General features: G+C 44.9%; 1 protein-coding gene and 1 non-coding gene across 3 annotated transcripts; both read left to right on the top strand.

The window, feature by feature from the left end:
* The first annotated feature begins 9395 nt into the window (after positions 1-9395).
* LOC125931693 (melanoma-associated antigen D4) lies at positions 9396-16918 on the top strand. 2 transcript variants are annotated; one of them, XM_049643860.1, is made up of 13 exons: positions 9400-9500; positions 10520-10730; positions 11013-11843; positions 12202-12405; positions 12510-12573; positions 12800-12879; positions 13269-13360; positions 13991-14070; positions 14172-14214; positions 14631-14693; positions 15630-15744; positions 16081-16511; positions 16700-16918. In XM_049643860.1, the coding sequence occupies exons 2-13, from the start codon at positions 10521-10523 to the stop codon at positions 16707-16709; spliced, it is 2223 nt and encodes a 740-aa protein (XP_049499817.1). In that variant the 5' UTR covers positions 9400-9500; position 10520; the 3' UTR covers positions 16710-16918. The 2 variants fall into 2 exon arrangements, with proteins under 2 accessions (XP_049499818.1, XP_049499817.1); XM_049643861.1 differs by lacking the exon at positions 16700-16918 and having other exon boundaries at positions 9396-9500; positions 16081-16515.
* On the top strand, positions 15255-15383 carry LOC125932477 (small nucleolar RNA SNORA11). Its single transcript, XR_007460638.1, has one exon. It is a non-coding gene; the product is annotated as a small nucleolar RNA SNORA11 (small nucleolar RNA).
* Positions 16919-27158: the final 10240 nt, after the last annotated feature.

The raw sequence follows: 27158 nt of genomic DNA, 5'->3' as shown, positions 1-27158 counted from the left end.
ATTTAAATGGGGGATAAAGCGGTTTGTGGCCAGAAAAGGCCTTCATGGAAAACTGATGTGAAAGTTGAGACCTCAAAAGTAAGCCTGAGGTAGACAGTTGAGCACGAGAGGAAAATGGGTTACCAGGGCAGGGGCCCCAGGAGCAGCACTATAAAGCCCCTAAGGCAGTCACAAGTGTGACTCTCACGGGCCTAAGAGAAGGTCAGAATAGTTTAAGCGAAGGGACCGTGGGGATATTTAGGGTCAGGGGTTGACAAAATCTTATTTCCAGCTCATATCACTATTCTCATGATTCTTTCAGGCCAGACCCCTCACTTGTCATTCATTTGTTTGATCCTTTTTGTTGGCATTTTCCACTCCCACGCTATGCCTCTCACAGAGACAACAAATTCTATTGCATTTAATACATATCATTCTTTTTATGCAACTGAAAAATGCATACCGTGAGGCATCTGCCCTTGGTTTACATAATATTTGATATTTATATCTTATAAATTTATAAAGTTTGCAATATATATCTCCCCATCCTCTGTCTTTTTTAAAAAGTTTATTTTTTTATTTTGAGAGAGAGAGAGAGAGAGAGAGAGGACACGTGCGCACGAAGTGGAAGTGGGGCAGAGAGAAAGGGAGAGGGAGAATCCCAAGCAGATTCCATGCTGTCAATGCAGAGCCCTACACGGGGCTCAGTCTCGGGAACCATGACATCATGACCTGAGCTGAAATCAGGAGTCGGATGCTTAACTGACTGAGCCAAACAGGTGCCTCTCCATCTGCTTTTTGTTTTTGTTTTCTTTTACACTGTATTGAGTTATAATCGACACACTGTAGACTGAACAGATTTAAAGTGCACAGCCTGATGAATTTTGACATATGTACCTGTGAAACAGTCATCATACTCGAGATAATGTGTATATATACATATGTATAGGCGTGTGTGTGTATGTACATATGTATGTGTGTGTATATATATATATATACTTAAGTATACATACATATGTATATGTATATGTATGTGTATATGTATATGATGTATATATATACACAACAATGAAAAATAACCTTGTATGCCTTTGAAATCCATCCTGCCCTCCTCATGCTCTCATCACCAGGCAAACATTGAACTGATGTCTATTACTATAAGTTATTGTTCATTTTCTAGTGTTATTAAATATAATTATACCATCTGTGTTCTTTTTTGGGGGGGATACTTCTGGCTTTTTTCAAGTATTGTGTTTTCACATTTACTCTTGTTGCTGTATGTGGCAATAATTCATTCCTTTTTAATGGTTTATAACATTATATGGATATACCACAGTTAGATCATGTCCCTGTTGATGAACATTTGGCTTGTCTCCAGGATTTTGTCTATTACAAGTAAAATTGCAAAGAACATTCATAAACACATTTTTTTTTTTTTAGATTTACGTTTTCCTTTTTTCTGCATTCACCTTGCAGTGGAATGACTGGGTTGTATGCGAGATGTATATCTAACTAGATAACTACCAAACTGTTTTCCAAAGTGTTTGCATTATTTTACATTTCCACCACCAGTGTATGAGTATTCTAGTTGCTCCATATCATTGCTACCATTTGTTAGGGTCAGTTATTTTATTTTAGTCATACGAAGGTGTCGACACAGTTTTTTTTTTTTATTGTGGCTTTAATCTGCATTTCCCTAATAATAAATGATGATGAACGCGTTTTCATGTGTTTATTTGCCATCTGTATTACTTCTTTGTTGAGGTAGTCTGTTGAAATAGTTTGTCCATGTTTCCAGTTTTTTAGTTGGGTATTTGTCTTCTTATGACTGAGTTGCAAGAGTTCTTTATATAGTTGAAAAGTGTACTGTGTTGGATATATATTTTTTCTAAATACTTTATCCCAGTCTGTGGCTTTCCCTTTCATTTTCAAAACAGTGACATTTGAAGACCAAAACATTTTTAATTTTGAAGTCATACTTACTAATTTTTGTCTTGCATACTTTGTTCTTTAGACATCCTAGTTTGAAAAACTTTGCCCAAACCAAAGACACTGTGATGGTCGTAATTTCCTATGTTTCCTTGTAGAAATTTTACAATTGTAGCTCACGTTTAGGTTTTTGATCCATTTTAAGTTTGTTTTGGTTTATGGTGTCAAGTAAGGATTGAGGTTTCCTTCCTTCCTTCTTTCTTTTTCTTTCTTTCTTTCTTTCTTTCTTTCTTTCTTTCTTTCTTTCTCTGTCTTTGTCTTTCTTTCTTTCTTTCTTTCTCTTTATATATGGCAAAAAAAAAAGCAGCACTATGTTTTGAAAAGATTAATTTTTCCCCATTGAATTTCCTTGACATCTTTTTGTAAAAGCAAATTGGCTATATACTTGCATGTATTTGTGTCTGGAATTTCTATCATGCTAAATTGTTCTATTGTCTCTCTTTATGTCAACTGCAAACTCTCTTGATTATTGTAGCTTCGAAATAACTGTTGGTTTCTTTTCTATTTTTTTAAGTTTCAATTTAAATTTCAGTTAGCTAATATGCAATGTAATATTAGTTTCAGATGTACAGTGTATGGAGTCAACACTTCCGTACGACATCCGGTCCTCATCACAAGTGCCCTTCTTAATCCTCAACACCTGAAAAAAACAGTGTTGAATTCTGATGGCATAAATCTTTCAAACTGGTTTTCCTTTTCCAAAATTGTTTTAGATACCTAGGTGTTTTGTATTTCTTTATAAATTTTAGAATCAGTTTATCAATTCCTACAAAAACCCTGATGGGATTATTACAGAGATTGTGCTGAGTCTATTGATGAATTTGTGGCAAATTAAGTCTTTAACAACGTTTGGTATTTGAGATAGTATGAACATGGTATACCTCTGCATTTATTTAAGTTTTCTTTAATTGTTTTTGGCAATATTTTAATGTTTTCAGGTAAAATGCTGCACATTCTTCTACCACATCTATACGAAAACAATTTATATTTTTAGGCTATTGTAAATGGCATTTTTGCTATTGCAAATGACATTTTAAATTTCATTTTCTTGAATATCTTTGTGGTATAAAATTTCATTGATTACAATAAAGTTATTGATAATATTCATTTATAATATCTTAATGTAAGATCATTGATGACAACAGTTCTCTCATTCCTGATATTGGTAACTCATGTCTTCTCTCTCTCATTTTTTATAATATTTTCCTTTTTTAAATTTTTTTTAAATTTATTTTGAGAGACAGACAGAGAGAGAGAGAGGGAGAAAGAGAGAGAGAGCACATGAGCTGGGGAGGGACAGAGAGAGAGGGAGAGAGAGAGAATCCCAAGCAGCATCTGCGCCACCAGTGCAGAGCCCGATGTGGGTCTTGAACACACAAACCATGATATCATGACCTGAGCCAAAGTCAAGAGCCGGATGCTTAACCCACTGAGCCACACAGGTGCCCTGTGTCTTCTCGCTTTTATTCCCCTAATCATTCTAGATAAAGGCTTATCAGTTGTACCGATATTCTTTTTTTACTTATTTTTTTAATGTCCATTTATTTTCGAGAGAGAGAGAGAGAGAGAGAGAGAGAAAGACAGAGAGCAGGCAGGGGAGGGGCAGAGGGAGAGGGAGATACAGAATCTGAAGCACGCTCCAGGCTCTGAGCTGTCAGCACAGAGCCCCACGTGGGGCTGGAACTCAGGAACCCCCGAGATCATGACCTGAGCCGAAGTCGGATACTTAACCAACTGAGCCACCCAGGCACCCCAATTGTATTCATATTCTTAAGGATCAGATTTAATGTATTTTATTTTCTCTATCATCTACTTCAGTGACTGCTGCACTTTCCCTTATTTCCTTTCTTCTGCTATTTTGGTCTTCACTGTGTCCGCATTTTTGTTTCTAAGTACTGAAGTTTAGGTCATTGATTTGAATTCTTATTTTTACATGTAGGCATTTGTGCTCTATAAATTTCTTTGTAAGGACTGCTTTAGAAACATCCTACTAATTTTAGTAAGTTGTACTTTCTTTTCATTCAGTTCAAATTACTTTCTAAATTTCTTTTTGATTCCCTCTTTCACCCATATGTTACTGAAGTGTATTATATACTTTCCAAATACTTTTAAAATATTACAGATACATTTGTGTTATCTACTTCTAATTTAATCCCACTGTCCTCTAGGAAAATCCTTTGGGTGATGCTAATCCTGTCAAATTTAGTAACACTTTTTTATGGCCCAGAATATTGTCTATCGTGGTAAATTTTCATGTATATATGAAAAGAGTGTGTGTTCTTTGCCGCTGGGGAGAGTGTGCTAAAATGTTAATTAGATTAATTTGGGTGATAGTGTTTTTCAGTTTATACACTTACTGGTTTTGGGTTTTTTTTTTTTTTTTGTCAACTTGTTCAACTCTTGAGAGAAAAGACTTAAAATCTCTGACCCTAATTGTGAATTTTTCTTTCTTTCATTTATTTCCAAACTCTGTTTAGAATTTTTATGTCCACTTGACCATTTTCACCAATTTTAAATACAAATATAATTGTAAATATAAATATAACCAATTACTATCTCTGGTAATGTATTTTGTTCTGAAATCTGCTTTGTCTGTTATTAATATATCCATTACAGCTTGATTTTGATTACTGCTAGCATGCTATATCTTTTCCCATCCTTTTACTTTTAACCTCTATGTACCTTTACATTTAAAGTGGAATTCATGTACACACCATATAGCTGGATCTTATTTTTAAAATCCATTTGTCATGCTCCACGTCATATGTCATCAGGCAAAAGCAAATTACAACGATGAGATGCCACTACACACTTATTAAAATGGCCTAAATCCAGATCAGTGGCAATGCCAAATGCTGGTGGGAATGTGGAGCAATAGGAACTCTCATTCATTGCCGGTGGGAATGCAAAATTGTACAACCACTTTGGAAGACAGTTGCACAGTTTCTTACAAAACTAAATCTACTCTGACCATACAATGCAGCAGGTGTGCTCCTTGGTATTTACCCAAATGAGCTGAAAATTTAGGTCCACACAAAAATCTCACATATATGTTTATAGCAGCTTCATTCATAATTGCTAAAACTTGGAAACAACCAAGACGTCCTCCATAGGGTAATGAATAAATAAACTGTGGCACATCCAGGCAATGGAATATTATCCAGCATTAAAAAGAAATGAGCTGTCAAGCCATGAAAAGACACAGAGGAGCCTTACTTAAATGCACATTACCCACTAAAAGAAGCCAATCTAAAAAGGTCACATAGTGTATGATTCCAACTATATGACATTTCAGAAAAGGCAAAACTATGGAAACAGTTTAAAAATACAAAAACAAAACAAAACAAACAAACAACAAACAAACAAACAAACAAAAACTCAGTGGTTGCCTGTGGTTAGGAAAGAGAGAAGGGTTTGTATGTGGAGCACAGAGCATTTGGAGGGCAGTGAAACAATTCTGTGTGGTACTATAATGGTGGATACATGTCATTATATATTTGTCCAAACCCATGGAATGCACAAAACCAACAGTGAACACCGATATGAACCGTGGACTTTGCATGATAATGATGTGTCAGTATAGATTCATTGATTGTAGGAGGAGGTATTCCAGTCTGGTGCAGGATGTTGGTAGTGGGAGAGGCTGTGTCTGTTTTGGGCAAGGGGTTTATGGGATGGCTCTGTACTTTCTGCTCAGTTTTGCTCTGAACTTAAAAAGTGCTCTAAAAATAAAGCCTATTTAAGAAAAAGGAATCCAATTTGTCAGTCTCTACATTTTAATTGGTGAATTCAATTTGTATTCAATACCATTGTCGATATGGTTGGATTTAAAACTATCATGCTATTTGTTTTCTACTTGCTCATCTGTTGTCTTATTTTGTTTTCCCTTTTAGGACTTATTTTAAAGTCTTTCATGATAATACCATTTATCTTCCAAATAGGCTTATTAGCCATAATTTTTTGGATAGGTTTTACATTTGATGCTTCTTTTAACTTACCACAGTCTACTTTCAAGTAATATTGTACTACTTCACATGTAGAATTAGAACCTACCAACAGTATACTTATATTCCCACTAGGCCCTGTGCTATTATTGTCCAAGAAATTAATTCCGCAGAATTTATACTCCACAATGCATTGCTATGAATTTCTGTTTACGCTCTCAATTAATTTATAAAGAAAGTTCCAAAAATAAAAAAAAGATTATTTTATCGCTATCATCATATTTAACATCTCCAGTATTGTTTATTCATTTGTGTAGAGTATATTTATATTTACTGTCATTTTTCTCATGCCTGAAAGACATCCTTTACTATTTCTTGTAGTGCATATCCAATGATGATGAATTATTTCAACACTGGTATGTATGAAAAGAACTTTTAATTCAACTTCATTTTAAAAAGATATTCATTGACTATAAAAATTCTGAGTTGGCAGTTATTAATTATTTCACTATTATAAAGATGATATGCCACCATCTTATAACTTGCATTGTTTCTGATGAGAAGTTCCCTGTAATTCTTACCTTTGGTGTTGAATGGTTGTATATTTTTTCCAGTTTTCCACTTCTTTAGGAGTCAGGGTAAAGCCCTGGGGGAGCAGATTGGAAAGAAAAATGTCATGAATACACGCCATACGATATCTGTGCAGAGTCACTTAGGTAGATCTTAGATGCATGTGTAGCAAGGAAACACATCTTAAAACCCTATGGCTCAGTGAAAAAAAAAAATTCAAATTTAAGAAAAAATTCAAATTTAAGAAATACATCATGGAGGCATGATGGTTTAACAGGAACCCGATTTACTCTCCCACCTGAATAGCTGCAAACCAAAAAAAATTCTAAAGCTTTTACGTCATGGCACCACAGGCAACAGCAGAGAGCAATCCCTGAGAGAAAGGAAACTAATATGGTGAGCTCTCAGATTGCCCAACTCCCCCAATTTCTTGCCTGGATGGAGTTTACAGGCTGCAGCACAGGGAGACTGAACACAAACAGAGCCCAGTGGAGAGCCTGAGTGAAGGAGACAGAGTTGAGAGTTCTGAGAGGCCAACGTGACTAGAATTTGCTGGAAATAAGGGAGGGGAGAGCCACACAGAGAGATAGTTCTGGAGAGCTGCAGAGGCTTCCCATCAGGGTGCAGTGTATGAGCAAAGGGGAGTGGTGGTAGCTGACTTCCATTTTCTGGAGTGAGTGTGGATAATGGTGCCATTTACTGAGATGGTGAAGATGGGAGTTTTAGAAACAAGAGAGATGGGGAGTCTGAGCCTTTGGGAGGGGTAGGTATACCAAGTGACCAGTTCTAGACAGACTCACTGTGAGGAGCCCTTGAGACATCCAAATGGAGATGTCACATAGGGGAATGAATATATGGGTTTGGATCTCAAAGGCGAGGTTCAAACTGGAGCTGTAGATTTTGGAGTTACTAGCATGTTAGCATAGATATATGGTTATATAGCATATATAGAGAGAGGCTGATATAAAAACGAATGTGACAAAAGCTCGCATCATAAGAAAAAAAAGTCGTAGCTATGTATGGGGATGGACGTTAAGTAGACTTATTGTGGTGATCATTTCACAATACATAAAAATATTGAATCACTACGTTGCACACCTGAAACTGACATAAAGTCATATGCCAATTATAGCTCAATTTCAGAAAGGAGAAAGAAAGCAAAAACAAGCGAACAAAATGAGTACGAGAGTCCACTATGGCTTTTGTAAAAAGCACAGGTTCAGTTTGAGATGGGAACACAGTATTTTCTATTAGCACTGAGCAGCTTGCCAAGGCTTTCATTTCTAGGGTCTGGTCACCTCCCACAGAAACGTGTTATACAGGAAGGGCTGAAGAGACACAGGCTGCTGACAAGGGAGGTTGCTATGCAACAGCTGAGGAAAGTCATCCAGCCAGTCAGAATTGATACTGGTCACTGGAGAGTAAAAGCTGTGGTCCTAGCAATAGCTTCCATTCACACACAGGAGTCCCGGAGAGGCTGACATAAAAACAAATCTGAAAGTCTGCTATGGTTTTTGTAAAAAGCACAGGTTCGATTTGAGTTGGAAACATAGCATTGTCTGCCTCCAAAGCAGTTTCTCCAGTCATTCTGGAAGCACAGCAGCATGTGTTGGGTTGGGTAGGACCCTGGGATGTGCTTCCTGTGCTCTCCATGTTGCATATTGAGAAACCAGGCTCACAGATGTCCAGGGACCCGAGCAGGCTCACACAGCTAGCAACAGACTGGCCCGGCACCCCATCCCTGGAATTCTGAAGACCAGCCCGGTTTCTTTCCACAAGACCACAGCGGCTCCAGGCCCCTGCCCCGCAAGGAACCCCGGGCAAACATTTACTCTGAAGCAGGGCTTGCCATGGCTCAGACACACAAAATGCCTGATTGTCCTGGCCGCTCCAGCGGGCACCAGGAAGGCCTCAGGGGCAGCGTGTTTGTGCCACTCACAGAGAAGAGGCCTGAGGTTAGGTCAGGGAGTGGACCCCAAGGAGCAATTCCCACACCTGGATGGACCCACGCGTGCAGTAGGTGAGGGCTGGCGACTGGGGGTCTCTACCTGTGTCCCGGATACAGAGCATGAGCTTGCGTCTCAGAGAGCACAAACTTTGCTTGTTTGGGACAGGTGTTGGCAGGGCAGGAGAGCTGAGGGGTTGATCTGTCGCTCCAACTGAAGGGGGGGGGGCGCACCTCAGTCCCCAGGCCAGCCCTACTGGGACATGGGGTCTGGAGTCAGGAAGACCCAGGCCCACATATTGCATTTTCTGTTTACTGGCTCTGTGGCCTTGTCTAGTTCATGTGGTGTGACTGCACTTCAGCTTTCTGATCTGTAAAATGGGGATGCTGACAGCCACCTCCCAGGGCTGCTGTGAGAAGAAGACAAGCCCCAGTACAGACAGCGCTGTGATGCACAAGCTGCATACAGAGTAGCTGGGGAAGCAGATGTTCCCAGTGTGTCTGGGGGCCATAGAGATGGGTAGTGCTGGGCAACACAAGGGCAATTGGCATCCTCTGGCCATTTCCATTCCCCTTGTTACAGTTAGAGACACAGCTAGAGACCTTTGTGTTTGTGACCTAGGGGTCATGCTGGGGAAGCCAGGCATAGTGTATTCCAGACCACACCAGAGGAGTTTAGCGGGAACGGGGAGGGCAGGGACGAGAAGCATTGTGCAGAAGTGCGGGCACCGAGGGTAGATGATTGGGTGGTCGAACTGCACCCAGAGCTGCGAGTGCGCGAGCCTGCGGTCAGAGGAGGGGTGAGGGGTCTCGGGCGGGAAGGAGAAAACACCCCCCACCCCGCCCACCCACTCTTGGAGTCGCATGCGCACTGGGGACCTGGTGGAGAGGGCTTTTGTTGGGAAAGCGGGCGGGCTGGAGGGGTCCGCGCATGCGCAGGCTGCCCAGACGCGGGGGGGTGCGCGGAGAAAAGGGGCGGGGTGGTCGGAGCTGCTGTGCTGGCAGCAGTAGGCGAGGGCGCGGCTGCGGGGTTCCTGGTGCTGAGGACGGACGCCATTGGAGCCCCAGGGAAGGTAAGAATCCAGCCTCGGACTGGACCGGGAGAGGACGAGTGGAACCCGGCACGGTGCGCCCTCCCCTCCCCCAATAGCCGGATCTGAACAAAGCCCAGGCACTCAGAACCTGAGCCCGCTTAGACCCACGGTCTAGGTAGGACACTCTGCCCCCCGCCCCCCCCTCCGCACCGACCTCTTCCAACAGGAGAGGAGAGTCTTCCAACAGGAGACTCAGGCTCTCTGATCCCCACTTACACTGGAGCCCACAATCCGAACCCCTTTAGCAGACCCGTGTGCACCCTGCTGAGCTATCTTAGAGCAGAGGCCCTACCCCCACCCCAACCACTCCTAGATCACTCCAACCAAGCTGACCCCGTGGGCCCCTTCCTGGAGTTGCGATCCTGGGGTTTGAGACCTCCAGCGCTCTAATTCATGCCTCACCTAATCCGAGCCCCCACCCCCACCCTTCTCACCCCTAGCGCTCCTGTATGAGCCCAACCCAGACCTGAATCACCAGCTGAATGCCCCCGCCTGGACCTAGCCAGAGGGTCTCTGGATTCAGTTTCCCATAGCTTTCCGGGGTCCCAGTAGTCTCAGCCCTCTCATGTCATCTGCTCTCCCCCTTCGTCGTTAAATTCAAGCCCTTTGTTTCTCCCTCTCTCAATGCATCCCCCTTTGGGACTCTTCAGACCCAAGCCCACCAGTCCACCCCCTATTCAAATCTAGAGGCTGGGACGGGGAGCGTGCCCCTCTTGAACTCCCCTTTAAGTGCAGGGAGACCATCGCTATCCCTCTCCTAGTGCTGCGTCTCTGACAGAATCTAACCCAACAGACACCCCCTCCCTCCCTTCTCCCTTCTCCCCCTCCCCCCCTCTGTCTGCCTTGTACTGCCTAGTAACCTGATGATTGCAGCCTCCCTCCTCCTGAGGGATCCCACCTCCCACTGGATCCCGCCCCCCCCCCCCTGAAGAAGCCTCCCCCCCCCCCCCCCGCCCAGCCCCCCTTTCCCTTGGGCCCCCCCCCCCCCCCCCCTCCAGCATGGCTGAGGGAAGCTACCGCATGGAATCAGAAACCTACAACGTTGAAGACATGGATGAGGGTAGCGATGAAGTCGGGGAGGAGGAGATGGTTGAAGGAAATGACTATGAAGAATTTGGTGCTTTTGGAGGCTATGGCACCCTCACCAGCTTTGACATCCGTATCCTCAGAGCCTTTGGGAGCTTGGGTCCAGGCCTTCGCATCTTATCGGTGAGGCTCCTTGTTGGCCACCTGCTGGCCCTGGGCCTTCTCCCCTGTGAAGCTGCTTTGGGGGGGGGGGTGGTGAATGGGAGGGTTGAATGGGGAAGGACTGCCCAGCTTCCGGAGCATTCCCTCTCCTGCTCAGAGAAAGGGGGTTTGGGAAGTCCGGGGTAGGGGGACAGACGGGGGGTGGGGGTTGGGAGCTGGCTGCAGGGAGGAGGCTGGGTGGGAAGCATGATGTGAGCTTGTAGAACTGTCTGCCTTCCCCTACCCTTCTGTCTGGCCTTGCAGAATGAGCCCTGGGAAGTGGAAAACCCTATGCTAGCTAGGACTCTGATGGAGGCATTTCAGCTGGATCCAGAAACACTTGCCAATGAGGCTGCTGCCCATGCTGTCAACGTAGCCCGCGCAGCCGCCTCCAATCGTGCTGCTAGGGCCGCTGCTGCTGCTGCCCGTGCCACCTACAATCAGGTGGTCACTAACCGCCCAGTGGCCACAGACCAGGCTTCAGGAGCAGATACCCAGCCCATGACCTATGCGGCCCAGGCTCAGGCAGCCACCCCTGAGACCACCCTTGTTGCTCCACACATCTCCCAGATGCTAGTCACCAGTGAGATGGCCGCCCCAGGGGCTCCAGCAAAGTCCACACAGCCCCAGACAGGCTCCCAGGCCCAGGAGGCTGCTACTGAGGGTCCTAGTGCTGCCTGTGGTTTCTCTCAGGCTCCGTGTGCCAGTGAGATGGATGCCACCCGGCCCAAGACAGCCTTCCTGGGTCAGAACGATCTCTTTGATTTCACCCAGCCGGCAGGTGTCAGTGGCATGGCCTTCTCTCGCTCCAAGAGGCCCGCCCCGGCCCAAGAGGCTGCCACAGAGGGCCCCAGTGCTGCCTCCAGGGTGCTCCAGGCAGCACCTGCCAGGGAGGGGGCAGCCACCCGGCCCAAGACGACCAAATCTGGAAAGGCTCTCGCCAAGACCCGGTGGGTGGAGCCTCAGAATGCTGTGACAGCAGCTGCTGCCAAGACCAAGATGTCCACAAGCATCCCTGGGCCTGAGGGTGCAGCTGCCCCTGCCCAGCACAGTGCTGAGCCCTGGGTCAGGATGGGAGGCAAGAGGACCAAGAAGGTGAGACCTCCCTGCTGTCTGCACCCCCCCCCTTGCTCCCCTCCTTTCTCTGCTCTATCCTCTCCTCTCCCCTCCCCTCCCCTCACCTCTTCTCCCGTCAGGCCTGAGGGCAGAGACTTCGTGGGGTCAAAGCATGCTAGCAAACTTGTGTTGGACCAACGTGCACAAGCTGACAGAAAAGAGGAGGGGAGAAGAGGGGAGGGGAGGGGAGGGGCACATAGTAAGCACTCAGCACATGTCATCCACTGTTTGTACTACCCTCATTTCCAAGTATCTCTTCTGGTTAAGACGTGTGCTGGGCACTTTTGCACGGTGAGTCTGGTAGCCCTGGGTCTCTTCTCTCTCTCTAATGCTACAGTCCAAGCACCTGGATGACGAATATGAGAGCAGCGAGGAAGAGAGAGAGCCTCCTGCGGTCCCACCGACCTGGAGACCATCGCAGCCTCCGATGACAGTGCGGGCTCATATGGTTCCCCGGCCACCGATGGCCCTGAGGTCCCAGGTACCCTCAAGACATGTCCTGTGCTTGCCACCCCGCAACGTGACCCTTCTGCAAGAGAGGGTAAGAAATCTGCCTTTCCCCCATCTTCCTCCTCTCCTATCCTATGGGCCAGTTCTTGGAGGTCAGCCATGCCTTGATCTCCCCGTGTGCTCCTCCTCCTCCAGGCAAATAAACTGGTGAAATATCTGATGATTAAGGACTACAAGAAGATTCCCATCAAGCGCTCAGGTGGGCAACCTGCACCCCCTCCCTGAGCCCTGCCCTTCCCCCGTCCCCATCCCTACCCTGCAGGGCCTCGCATCACATGTCCCCACCCAGTGTGCCCAGCTGATCGCTCCCATTTGCACAGTACGGGGGTCCCAACTGTGCTCCCCTCAGTGAGGCTGACTGAGGGGGTGTAGCTCTTTGGCCCCTGCTCAGCCCTGGTGCTCTCTCCACCTCTCATCTCCCGCAGACATGATGAAGGATGTCATCCGAGAATACGACGAACATTTCCCTGAGATCATTGAACGAGCAACGTACACTCTGGAAAAGGTGGGCAAAGGGACAGGGGCAGCTCCCTGTAGTACAAGAGCTGCAGGCAGGCCTTGCACCCTGCAGCCCCTTGAGGCCCACCTCCGGCACTACCTGCTCTGGAAGCCCTCCCTAGCTTCTCCACCTGGGAGCGTCCACCTTATGCTTCCATCCCCCGCGGGGTCCTCTCCCTCATGCTCTTTTGAGTGTCTCTTGTCCCCTGAAGTGGGTCCTGTTGCTTTGGTCGGTGCCAGAGCTCCCACAGGGCAGTTCTTCTTCGGCCTCTCTTCTTCAGTCTTCCGCGTGACTTTGGGGTCCCGGCTGAGAGTTCTGACGGGAAATGAAAGGACTGCCTGCGGGACAGGCAGCGTGGGTTTCTCATGTCCTGTTCTGGTTTCTCCCCCACGTAGAAGTTTGGGATCCACCTGAAGGAAATTGACAAGGAAGAACACCTGTACATTCTCGTGTGCACACGTGATTCCTCAGCTCGTCTCCTGGGAAAGTAAGAAAGGGCAGGCAAGAGGATTGTGGGTTCCTCGCTGGTGCCTCTCCCTTTCCTCTCGGAGAAACGGGAAAACAGGGCTTTGGTGCCTGGCACAGCTCCTACCCACAGTTAGTGGTGCCCAGTGATTAGGGGATGAAAGGGCAGGAGCCTGGGGTCAAGCCTTGGCTGCTCTCAGGGCTTCACCCCCACCCCGGCCACCTCCTCACCCCATCTTCTGGGAAAGCAGGCTCCTTGTTGCCTGTCCCTTCCTGCTACGTGCCTGGCCTGGGCTTGGCAGAGTGGTCCTGGGAGAAGGAAGCTTCCCGTCCAGTCTAACTCCCGGTGCTCGAAGGGCGGGGAAGGTCTGGATATGCCTCCTGTGGACACACTGTTGCCAAGCATTTGCTCCCTGCCCTGACCCTGTTGTGGACACGACTCTGGGAGGGGCTCTTCGCATCTACGTTTGATGCGTGAAGCGATTCAGTCTCAGACAGAGGAAAAGATGGTCTGGGTCGGAGAACAAGCCATGCGCAGAGTGGGAAGAACCGCTCTGTAGCCCAGCCATCTGGGAAAGGCTAGTCAGGTGAACCGATCCTAGTCCCTCGGGCAGATGCCTGCCGGATAGAATGCGTCTTTCTCCACCTTTAGGACCAAGGACACCCCCAGGCTGAGCCTCCTCTTGGTGATTCTGGGAGTCATTTTCATGAATGGCAACCGTGCCAGCGAGGGTGAGTGGCTAGACCTGCCGCCGGGGGCGGGGGGGGGGGGGGCTGCCGCCCAGAGTCTCAGCTTTGTGTGTGCAATTCTTGTATCTCATCTCCCCTCACAGCTGTCCTCTGGGAGGCACTACGCAAGATGGGACTGCGCCCTGGGTATGGTTGGGCTCTCGACTCCCACCCCTCAGTGTTGTCCTTGGGCACCAGTGGCACCAGGGTTGCAGTAGCTTGGTGGCCAGGTGCCAGGGGAGTGGACGTCCTGGACTGGGTAGAGGCAAAGGGTCTCGTCACGGTGCATGGGGAAATGGTCCTGAACTCTCAGCCCCTCGCTGCTCCACATCCCCTCTCTGTCCCCAGATGAGATGTAAGAGAAACCATCAGATTTAGGGATTCCACCAAACCCTTGCCTAGGGTATCCTTGACATCCTTGACGTGCGGCCCCTGGTGCCACCCCAGGCCTCCATGGGGATGCCCCACAGGCTGGGCAGCTCTCAATCCTGCCAGGGAGTGCTCCCGCCCACGTGTCCCTCACTGCCACTGTTCTTGTTATGGATTCCTTTCCTTGCCCTCAGGGTGAGGCACCCATTCCTTGGCGATCTGAGGAAGCTCATTACAGAGGACTTTGTGAAGCAGAAGTAAGTATTGGCCAGGTTAACTTTGTCTCATGCTTGTGCATTCCTCGTGTGCCGATCTGGCCGAGAAGCCATTCTCCATCCCGTATCTTAGCACCAGAGGGATAGGTGTCCCTGGTGTGAGTGTGGGTGGCGGCTGGAGTGTTGGCGAGGAGTAGAGATCCAGCTTGGTCTTGGGGAAAGGGAGTACAAGCTGACAGAGAACACGGTGTAGGGTGTGTTACAACCCCCATGCCCTTTGGCACCTGCCCCATAGGCTGTAGTAGAATTTCCCTTGCTTTCCATCCCGGGAACAGGGGACTCAGAGGGTGGAAGTCTGAGCGTGGCCCCCACAGGTAAGCGCCCCATTTGGTCCTAGAGCCCAGCCCTCCTGGCTTTCTGGTTAGGGCCCACCCAGTCCTTGGTCCTTGGAGAACATGCGCGCACCCACACAGGCACACGGACACGTGCACGCGCACACCGTCAGGGGTATGGGCGGAGTGTGCTGCTCTTCTTCCCTTTACAGTTGTTCTCTGCAGTGGGCCGTCCTGGGGTTCCGCCAGGCCATGGACGACACCCTGCACTGGGGTGAGCTCAGAGCAGGGTGCCTGATGAAATGGCTCCTCTGTTTACAACACACCCAACGGGACTCTGGGTGCATTGTGACAAGGGGCACAAACTTGTGGCCTTCCTATGAACAGATACCCTACACGTGTCCCACCCTGCACTTCCACGTGGCTTCTGGGCAGGACTGGCGGCCTAAGGCTTTGTAGGCCTCAATCGTGGAGGCAGAAACCCTAGGAGTGAGCGTGGGAGTGAGGCATGGGCTGGAGGTCAGGACCATCCTCCCCCAGGAGCTGAGCTGCATCATCGGGCTGGAAAGGGGCCACCTGGGAGCCACTGGTGCAACAACAGGTCTGCCTGGCTGGAAGCAAACGTTTCTCTTCCTCTTGCCCTGAGGTACCTGGAGTACAAGAAGGTCCCCAATAGCAGCCCACCCGAGTATGAGTTCCTCTGGGGCCTGCGAGCCCGCCACGAGACCAGCAAGATGAGGGTGCTGCGGTTCATTGCCCAGGTAACAGAGAGCCTCTGTTTGGGGCCAGGCGATGGGGTCTGGGTCTGGTCCTTGCTGTACCTTCTTTGTTTCTTGGTCACGGCCTCCTCCCACTGTCTGTCCAGTGAGGATACTGACAGGTTCCTAAGTAGGTCACTGACACAAGTTCACAGACTTAGTAAGCGGGAGGGATGGGGTGAAGCCCCTGGACTGGCCTGGAATAACGGGAGAGTCAGACTCCAGCGGTCTTTATTTGTGTAATGATTATGCACAGCTCCCAGGAGGGTGTATGGCAGGAAGCAGGTGCTCAGTGGAGGTGGGCTAGCTGTTTGGATGGTCGCTGTCACTCTACTGCAGAATCAGAACCGAGACCCCCGGGAGTGGAAGGCTCATTTCCTGGAGGCTGTGGATGATGCATTCAAGACGATGGATGTGGATATGGCTGAGGAGCATGCCAGGGCCCAGATGAGGGCCCAGATGAATATCGGGGACGAAGCTCTGATTGGACGGTGGAGCTGGGATGACATACAGGTGGAGCTCCTGACCTGGGATGAGGACGGAGATTTTGGCGATGCCTGGGCCAGGATTCCCTTCGCTTTCTGGGCCAGATACCATCAGTACATTCTGAATAGCAACCGTGCCAACAGGAGAGCCACTTGGAGGGCTGGTGTCAGCAGTGGCACCAACGGTGGGGCCAGCACCAGCATTCTCGATGGGCCCAGCACCAGCTCCACCATCCGGACCAGAAATGCCGCCAGAACGAGTGCCAACTTCTTCTCCTGGATCCAGTAAGGTTTTCAGTCGCTAAATGAAACTCTGCAGGAGGGTGTGGGAGGAGGCTGTGAGAAGTCGGGGGAGGGCCTGGAAGCAGTGGGGGAACCAAGAGAGTGTGAAAGACATTTGTTCTGTCCTTGCGTCCCTCCCCGTTTCACATATATTTGTATTTCTGCGTCAGCTTTTGTGTCTTGCATTGCAGGCAGCGCTGATGGACTGCGGCCGTCACGCACCAGGCCAGAGTGCCTCCTCAGATCCCTCCCTCACACAGCACTCTAGGCAGCTTCTCCCTGCCCATCTGAGATGGCATGCCAGATGAAGCTCTCTCTGCCCTTCCTGCTTTGGTTGTGTGCTGTTGTTGTGCGCTTCTGTCGTGTTTTCATGTTTTTGGTATCGGTGTTACATTAAAGTTGCAAAATTACTTGGGAAGTTTCTTCCTTTACCTGCGCACGTGGTGCTCTGAGGAGCACGTGGTCGGGTGCTCTGAGATGGCTATGCCCCGCCTCTGCATGGAAGGCAATAGGTGTGGGTACAGTGCTGGGAGATGCGGAGGTGCCAGCTGAGTGCCTAGACCGTGAGTTTCGAGAGGCTCCAGTCCACAGAGTTACATGATTTCCCACGTGGTACAACCCCAGTTAGATGCCAGTGGTGGGGGAGGTGGCGGGAAAAGGGGTGGAGTGGAAGGCTGTGGGTTGGTGCCACGGTCCCTCCCACCACACAACAAGGTCCACAGACATTCACCAATCCCCGCCTCCTCCACCCCATCTTTGGAGGCGCCATCTTAAGGGAACCCTTCCCTCATCCTCCACACAACCTCAGCATCTCATCCCTCCCTCAGATGGAGTCTTCAGGGCAAGGAGATAGGCCTCAGCGACATTCTCAGCCCTCCAGCAGGTGGAAGGAGGAGCCATTGTTCCCGACAGAGTAGGGTTAATGAAAGTAGAGCTCACCAGCCCGTTGCCTGTGACCATGACCCGAGGCCTGTTGGTGGGCTCTGGAGCTCTTCTTCACTGGAAACAGGGCTCTCCCAGTGAAGCCAAAGCAAGGCCTAAGTCCTGGTGTCTTGAAGGGCTGAGTGATCCCTGCGGGAGTGGGGTGGGGACTGCAGTTCCTCCCGTGGACCAAGGTGAGACACCTGGGAGGGCTCAGTGGCAGGCGGGACAGTGGAACTTTCTCAGGCCCCTCAGTGACGTCCTCAGTTGAGGGGACGAGGTCCCAGGTTCAGAAGAGGGAGAGAGTAGTACTAAGGACCCCTGCACCCCATTGCCTCTTTTCCCTGAGAAGAGGTTCCCCTCTCTCACCCACACTAGGCTCCTGACCCAGATCCAGGCACCTAATTGCACAGGCCCAGTGGAGAATGAAAACGTGGGTCTCCCTGTGAAAAAATGAAGAATTCCAAGAGGGTGACAGCAGAGCATGGAACCAGGTGTGCAATGCCTGCGAGCACGGGGTCCCATGGGGCTGTGTAAGTCACACCCCCAGGAAGCTGGCTGTGTAAGGTCTCCTCCCCTAAAGTCAGGCTTCAGGTGGGTTTCTGCCTTGTTGGCCACTGCTGTGCTTTCTGTCTTCCTGGCTGCTGGGTCTGGGCTCGGCAACAGGGACGCTGTGATTCTGACAGAGATGGGTTCCCCTTCACTTTAGCTTTACTGGTGGGTGCATGGCCTGGGATGTGAGAGGGATGGATGATGCCTGGGCCCCAGCCCTGGGGTGGTGGATGACCCAAGACTCTTCTGGCACCCTCACCCTGGAAACCTCCCAGGATCCTGCTGTGCACACAGCAGGATGTGCCTTTTCCTGAATGAGGGTGCAGACACTCACCAAATGCCACAGGTGTGGGTTTGAGCACTGCGTGCAGAGGACACCTGAGATAAGGCACCTCGTCTGGAAAGGAGGAGAAAGTATGTGGCAATTTATGACAGCTACAATGCGATACCAGTGTCATTTGGAAATGCATTCAACAAAGTTTAACGCCTATTCAGACTAAAAGTTATCTGGAAACTGGGAATAGGAAAAACTTCTTAAATCTGATAAAGGTCATCTGAAACATATTTCATCATTAAAATCTGAAAGCTTTCCCTCTAAGGTCTCTTACCACTCCTAGTCCTGATTGGCAGTCTTAGTTAGTGCATTAAGGCAGGATTTGCAAAAAATTGAAAGGGCATACAAGGTGGAAAGAAAGAAGTAAAATTGTCTTTATTCATAAGTGAGAAGATCACATACATAGAAAGTTCCACAAGTCCTTTTAAAAATTACTAGAACTCCTGCTAGTGAGATAAGCAAGGTGGCAGGATATGAGGTCCATACCCAAAAATCAATTATAGTTATCTATCCTAGAAACAAAAAATTGGAAATAAAAATAAAAATATCATTTACAACACATTCAAAACATGAACTTCTTAGGGCGAATTTAACAAAATACATGTGAAGCTGTAAATGAAACATTTACATTGGCATTGCTGAGAGAAATTTGAAAAGATGTAAATGAATGGAGAATAGATGATGTGTTTAGACTTTAAGGCTCAATATTGCTAAGATGAAAACTCTCCCCAAAATGATCTGCTGATTCATAATAACTCAAATGACTAAAAAAACAACAAGGTGGTTATATAAATTTTACTGACATACAAAGGATTGAAATAGCCAAGGGGCACCTGGGTGGCTCAGTTGGTTAAGTGTCCGACTTTGGCTTCGGTCGTGATCTCACGGTTGGTGAGTTCAGGCCCCGCATCGGACTCCGCGTCGGCAGTGTGGAGCCTGGTTGGGATTTTCACTCTCTCCTCTCTCTCTGCCCCTCCCCTGCTCGTGCTTTCTTTCTCTCTCTCAAAATAAGTTAATATACTTAAAAAAAAAATCTTTGAAATAGCCAAAACAACTGTGAAAGAGAAACACGTATTTGGAATTCTCATGCTGACTAACTTCCTAAGTTACTATAAAGCTACAGTCATCAAGATAGTGTGGTACTAGCATAAATATAGACATGTAAATAAATAGAAAACAAATAGAAAGTCCAGGAATAGAGGTACGCATATATGGGCAATTGATTTTCAACAATAGAGCTAAGGTGATCCAATGAGGGAAAATATGTGCTCAACAAATATTAAAGAAACATTGAATATACATATGGAAAAAAATAGAACTTTTGCATTACCTCAAATCACATACAAGGGGAACCCAAAAAAGACAATAAGCATAGATGTAAAGGGAAAAATTATGAAACTTGTTCATGGTAACAGGAGAAAAACCTTTGTTAACTTGAGTTAGACCACACTTCCTAGAACACAAAAAGCATGAACAATAATAGGGAAAAAATGGTAAACTGGCTTTATAAAACAATTTAAAAGGCAAATTAAACCTTGCTTTTTTGGAAGATCTTGGTAAGAAAATAAAATCCAGTCACAGAGAGGGAGAATACTTACATAATAAAGAACTTACTTGCATGTCTGGACATACAAAAATCTCTTACAACTCAGTAATGGGAACACAGAACTTGTTTTAAAAATAGCTAAAATATTTGAACAGACATTTCCCCAAGGAAAATGCATGCCAAATAATTAAACACATGTAAAGTTGCTCAAAGTTATTAGGCAACAAGAAAATAAAAATTAAAACTGAACCGAGACAGCATACCACAACTACTAGAAAGAGCTACATTCAAATGGGTGACAATGATGGCAAGGGCTGGTAAGGTGGAGCCACTATGGTTTTCACATGTTAGTGTAAAGACTAGGTACTTTGGCAGTTTTTGGCAGTTTCTTATTAAGGTAGGCATGCAAGTACCATGTAATCTAATCATTCCAGTCTTTATTTAATTCAGAAAACTAAAAGCACATGTCCACACCAATCTTGTATGTGAATGTTGATAGCAGCTTTATTCATAATGTCCCCAAACTGAAAACATCCCAAATGTCCAGCAGTTGGTGAATGAATAGCGAACTTTGGGATATTCAAAGTATCGCAAAGGAGCAAACTACCAACACACACAACGTTTGGGAATATCAAAAGCATTATGTGGTGGACGACTGGAAACAGAATATTGCATGCTGTTTGAATCATTTGACATACAATTCTTGAGAAGATAACACTATACTGAGACAAGAGATCTTGGTGGTTGGCCAGGGCTGGAGATGGAGCAAGATGTTTGACTTCAAATGCACAAGAGGGAAGTTGGCAGGGCACTGGAAATATTCTGAATATTGATAGTGGTGGTGGTTACACACGTTTCAATTTGTCAAAACTCATCAAACTGTACACTTAAATAGGCACAGTCGATTGAATGTAAATTATGTATCAACAAAACAAAACAAAAAATAAACATAAAAGATATTTTACAGACAAAATATAAAATACCTGAAAACAAGAAATGTATTATATACATTTTCAACAGGTAAGTCATGGTGAAGAGATGTTAGTACACTAGATGATGAATTAGATAAAAATATCTAGAGTAAAACATACAGAGAAAAGATGAAGGAAATACAAAATGAGTAGGAAGAGATTCAGTGGATGCAGAGGCTAACATGGGCGGAACATATTTTAATTGGAGTTAAATGAAGAGGAGACAGGAAAAGTGCCTGGGCAATATTTGAACAGACAAGGGCATGCTGTTTCCAAAACTGATGAATAACATCTCGCTTAAGACTCAAGAAACACTAAGAATCTCAAGCAAGAAAGTTCTAAAGCAGACATCTTTTAAACTTACATTGTCAACCTGCAAGAGAGAGAGAGAACATCATGGAAGCAACCACGGCAGATAAAGCTAAAGCCATGGTCTTCAAAACGGAACAATGAGAGCGATGATTGGCTTTCAGCATAAACAGGGAAGACCAGAAGTCTCTAGGATGACATATTCAAGGTGTTGAAACAATATAACTGCCAACTTAGGGCTCTATAACCAGGAATAATATCCTTCAAGATGAAGATGAAATAAAGACATTTCCAGATAAACAAAACAATGAAGGTTTCATATTCTTATTATATGATCCAGCAATCATGCTTCTTGGCATTTACCCAAGTGAGTTGAAAACATTTGTCCACTCTAAAACCTGCACACAAAAATTTATAACAGCTTTATTCATAATTGCTAAAACTTGGATGCAATCGTTACAGCACGGTGACTATAGTTAATAATAGTGTATTGTATACTTGAAATTTGCTGAGAGAGTACACATGAAGTGTTCTCACCACAAAAAAAAGGGGGTAACTATCAAACCATGATTACTTTGATCGTGGTAGTCATTCCACAATGGATATCAAAATGTTACATTATTCCACCTAAATAGATACAATTATTATTTGTCAACCATACCTCAACAAAGCTGAAACAAAAGATGTCCTGCAATAGGTAAGTGCATAGACTGTGGCACATCCATATAATGCAGGGTTACACAGGGAAATAGGGAAAAGTGCTACCAAGTTGCAAAGGGACATTTAGAAACATAAAGACAGGTTGCTACATGTAAAAAGACAATCTGAAAAGGCTACCTACTGTATGAATCCAACTAATGCATATGATATTATGGAAAACGCAAAACTATGGAAACACTAAAAAGATCAATGTTTGCAAGGACTTTGGGGTGAGTCAAGGAAGGGAGACTAAGTGGAACAAAAGGAGGTCTTAGGACACTGAAAGTATTTCACTTTCTTACACCACACACAAAAATAAATTCAAAATGGATGAAAGACCCACATATGAGACAGGAAACCATCAAAATCCTAGAGGAGAGGGGCACCTGGGTGGCTCAGTCGGTTAAGCATCCAACGTCGGCTCAGGTCATGATCTCACGGTTCGTGGGTTCAAGCTCCATGTTGGGCTCTGTGCTAACACCTCAGAGCCTGGAGCCTGCTCTAGATTCTGTGTCTCCCTTCTCTCTGCCCCTCCCCCACTCACACTCTGTGTGTGTGTCTCTCTCGAAAATAAACAATAATTTTTTTAAAAAAATCCTAGAGGAGAAAACAGGTCAACTTCTTTTACCTCGGCCACAGCAACTTCTTACTAGACATGTCTCCAGAGGCAAGGGAAACAAAAACAAAATTGAAATATTGGGAACTTATCAAGATAAAAACCGTCTGCACAGCAAAGGAAACAATCAACAAAACTAAAAGGAAACTGATGGAATGGGAGAAGATAATTGCAAATGACATATCTGATAAAGGCGTAGTATCCAAAATCTGTAAAGAACTTATCAACCTCAACATCCAAAAAACAAATAAACCAGTGAAGAAATGGGAAGATGACATGACTAGATACTTTTCCAAGGAAGACATCCAGATGGCTAACAGACACATGAAAAGATGCTCAACATCACTCATCACAAAGAGAAATACAAATCAAAACTGCAATAAGGTACCACCTCATACCTGTCAGAATGGCTAAAGTGAACAACTTAGGAAGCAACAGGTATTGGCAAGGATGCGGAGAAAGGGGAACGCTTCTGCATTGTCAGTGGGAGCGCAGACTGGTGCAGCCACTCTGGAAAACAGTATGGAGGTTCCTCAAAAAACTAAAAATAGAACTACCCTACAACACAGCAATTGCACTACTATGTATTTATCCAAAGGATACAGGAGTGCTGTTTTGCAGGGGCACATGCACCCCAATGTTTATAGCAGCCCTATCAACAATAGCCAAATTATGGAAAGAGGCCAAATGTTTATCGAATCATGAATGGATAAAGAAGTGGTATATATATTATATGATGGAATACTACTTGGCGATGAAAAAGATGAAACCTTGTCATTTGCAACAACGTGGATGGAACTAGAGGGTATTATGCTAAGCGAAATAAGTCAGTGAGAGAAAGACAAATATCATATGATTTCACTCACGTGTGGAATTTAAGAAACACAATGGATGAACATAGGGGAAGGGAAGGAAAAATAAGATAAAACCAGTGAGACAGGCAAACCATAAGTGACCCATAAATAAAGAGAACAAACTGAGGGTTGCTGGAAGGGAGGTGGGTGGGAGAATGGGCTAAATGTGTGTTGGGCATTAAGGAGGTCACTTGTTGGGATGAGCACTGGGTGCTATATGTAAGTGATGAATCCGTGGGTTCTATGCCTGAAACCTCTATGTTAACCAACATGAATTTAAATTAAAAAAAAAAAAGAAAGAAAGAAAACAATAACCTGTGCCTCTCTTTCAAAATTTAGTAGAATGGCAAATTCAACTCAAGAAGGCAGAAGAAATGAAGTAAGGATAAGAGCATTAATAAGTTAAAGATAAAACAAAATAGTCAAGGTTGGTTCTTCAGAAGGACAATACAATTGATAATCGTCTTTGTGGGCCTGAAGAAAAAGGAGAGAAGTTCTCTAGAAACCAATGTCTGGAACGACTGAAGAGACATAGCTATGAGTAATGAAGATATCGGAAGGTCATTAATCAAAATCATAAGCAGCTTTATGTAAATGCAATTGAAGAATTAAAGTAAAAATTTCAAGAAAACACAAAATGACACAAAATCAACAAATTATTCTCTAAATATTAAGCACGTGGAATCTGAAGAAAACAACAACAACACAAAACAATGTCCATATTCGGATGATACCACCAATTAATGCAACAAAACTTTCAGGATGAAAAAATGTCAATCTTACATATCTGCCGGAAAATAGCAAAAAGAGGAATCACTTCTCATCTCAGTCCACGAGGCCTTAACATGATAAGAACGTTATAAGAAATGAAATGTATAGACTGATCTTTCATATAAGCACAGAAGGAAAAATCATGAATAAAACACTAGCAAAACAAATCCAGTTGTATGTTTTAAAAGGATAATATATCACAAGCAAGTCAGGATTATTCTAGAAATGGAGTGGTTTAGCACCTGAAAAATAAATGTATTCCACAGAATCAATGTGTTAAGAAGAAAAACTTATTATATTCCCTATAGATGCAGAGAAAAGTATTTCATGAATTTGATTTTCAAAAAATAAACATCAAGCGATGTGGAGAATAGGGAAACTTGTACACTGTTGGTGGGAGTGTAAACTGGTACAGGAACTATGGAAAACAGAATGGAAGTTCCTCAAAAAATTAAAAATAAAACTGCCATATGATCCAGCAATTCCGCTTCTGAGTTTATATCCGAAGGAAACAAAATCACTTTCTCGAAGAGATATCTGGATCCCCATGTTCATTTCAGCATTGTGTCCTATAGCCAAACCTTGGAAACAACCTAAGTGTCTATCGAGACATGAATGGATAAAATATATTTTATAATGGGATATTATTCAGTCGTAAAGCAGAGAGATGCCCTGCCATTTGTACAACATGGAAGGATGTTGAGGGCATTCTGCTAAGGGAAATAAGTCAGACAGGCAAAGACAAATACTGTATGGTCTCACTTATGTGTGGAATCTAAAACAAAGCCCAACACAGAAACAGACAGTAGATGGTGGAGAATGTGGGGAGATGTTGGTCAAAGTGTGAAGAATCTCAGTTAGAAGATGAAAAAGTTCTGGAGGGGTGCATGTACCCCAATGTTTATAGCAGGGCTTTCAACAATAGCCAAATCATGGAAAGAACTTAATTGTCCATCAGCTGATGAATGGATAAAGAAGATGTGGTTTATATATACAATGGAATACTACTCGACAATGATAAAGAATGAAATCATGCAATTTGCAACCACGTGGATGGAACTGGAAGGTATATGCTAAGTGAAATAAGTCAGTCACAGAAAGACAGATATCATATGTTTTCACTCATATGTGGATCTTGAGAAACTTAACAGAAGACCATGGGGGGAAGGGAAGGGGGAAAAACTAGTTACAAACAGAGAAGGAAGGAGGCAAACCATAAGAGACTCTTAAATACAGAGAACAAACTGAGGGTTGAAGGGGGGGCGGGTGGGGGAGAGGGGAAAATGGGTGATGGGCATTGAGGAGGGCACTTGTTGGGACGAGCACTGGGAGTTGTATGTAAGCGATGAACCATGGGAATCTACCCCCAAAACCAAGAGCATGCTTTACACACAGTATGCTAGCCAATTTGACAATAAATTATATTTAAAAAAAAAAGAAAAATTCCTGGAGTTCTATATTGAGCACAGTGATTATAGTTAACAATACTGTGACATACATTTTAAAGTTACTAAGAAAATAGATTTTCACCAAAACATTTTAATTATGTGACGTGGAGTTGTTAACTAACTTTATTGTAGGGATCATTTCATTGAAATGATCATATCACTGAAATTGTGTGTGTGTGTGTGTGTGTGTGTGTGTGTGAAATCATCATGTTATTTAAATTTATGTAATGCTATATGTCAATTATATATCAACAGAGCTAGAAATTTTTTAAATAAAAATAAACATTTATTGTAAAACCTCTATGCCAACTAGGAATAAGAGAACTCTCTTAAACCAATCAGAATATCTTTACAAGCCTACAAGAACCATTGCACTTAATCATGAAATATTGAAAGCCATCCCTCTGAGACCATGAAAAAGACCAGGTTACCCACTGCCACCACAAACAATGCCATAAGGGAAGAAAAAGTAGTAAAAAGGATCCAGCAATACAGCCCCAAATGCATACACGTGTGAATCAAAGGACATGTATGTGAATGATTCCCACAGTAACATTTGTAACACTCTGGGACTGGAAATTACTGAAATATCCACCATCAGAAATAGAATGCACAAAAAACCGTGGTATATTTATACAAATTGAAATATTATTCAGTAAGGAATATCAATGAACTCAGCTAACAAACTACAAAAAAATGAAGAGCACTAAGTGAAAAATATAATGCTGCCAGAAGAAAGCTAGATTATAAGAATATGTACTATAATGACTCTATTTATCATGTGCAATGAAGTTCACAAACAAGCAAAAGCCAAGTGTTAAAATTCAAAACACTAGACTCGCTGAGGTGGCACATAGCAGTGAGTAGGTAAAGGCATGAGGGTGATTTGGGGTTGCTGGCAATGCCAGATCTCTTGACCTGGACTATAGTTACTCAGATATTTGTGATGATATAATAATTTACTGAATGGTACACTTATGTTTCATACAATTCCCTTTTTGTGTTGTATTCCACTGAAAAGTTACAGAAAGATGTTTTAATAAGTAGAATCCCAGGAGTATACATGAAGAGTTGATTCCTTGCTGATTTGAATATTCTCTGGCCACAATGTCATTAAAGTATAAATTAATGACCAAAACCATTTGAAAACTCCCTCATATATTTGTAAGTAAAGAATATCCTCCTGATACCCAGGCCTCTATGAAGAAATCACGTTTAAATTAGAAAATGTTTTGAACAGACTAATGTGAAAACTTGAGAGTCTTTTGCCTGCTATAGTTATGAAATCTCTCCACTTGTGATAGATTTCTTGGGGAAAGATCTCCTGCATCTATGGGAAAAGACAAGATGCCAGCAATTTGCACAAGTTGGGAATGAAGCTAGGAATTAAACTTTTATGTAGATTTTTGCTTAAATCCCTATATTGGGTTTGGATGCCTGCCTTCACCTAAGGCTGAGATCCCAAAGTCCATTAATCATCCCTTAATCCCCTCCAGAGAGTGTTTCCTCAAACTCCCAAGGGTTTGGGGAAAGTAATTTGCCCAGATAGAGGTTGCCGAGAGGGGTTCTGGATGTCTAAATGTGTCTTAACTATACTGTAGAGCAATCATGTAATTTACAACCCCACCA

Source organism: Panthera uncia, chromosome X (assembly GCF_023721935.1).
Source record: "Panthera uncia isolate 11264 chromosome X, Puncia_PCG_1.0, whole genome shotgun sequence".
NCBI classification, from domain to species: domain Eukaryota; kingdom Metazoa; phylum Chordata; class Mammalia; order Carnivora; family Felidae; genus Panthera; species Panthera uncia.
The sequence above is the reverse complement of the archived record's forward strand: the minus strand, read 5'-3'. Positions and strand labels throughout refer to the sequence as shown.

Bases quoted from the DNA above. Each gene is read 5' to 3' on its own strand.
- LOC125931693 (XM_049643860.1), top strand. From the start codon at position 10,521: ATGGCTGAGGGAAGCTACCGCATGGAATCAGAAACCTACAACGTTGAA. The intron at 11,844-12,201 runs GTGAGACCTCCC...CTAATGCTACAG, and splicing joins GAGGCAAGAGGACCAAGAAG to TCCAAGCACCTGGATGACGA. The intron at 14,694-15,629 runs GTAAGTATTGGC...TCTTGCCCTGAG, and splicing joins GAGGACTTTGTGAAGCAGAA to GTACCTGGAGTACAAGAAGG.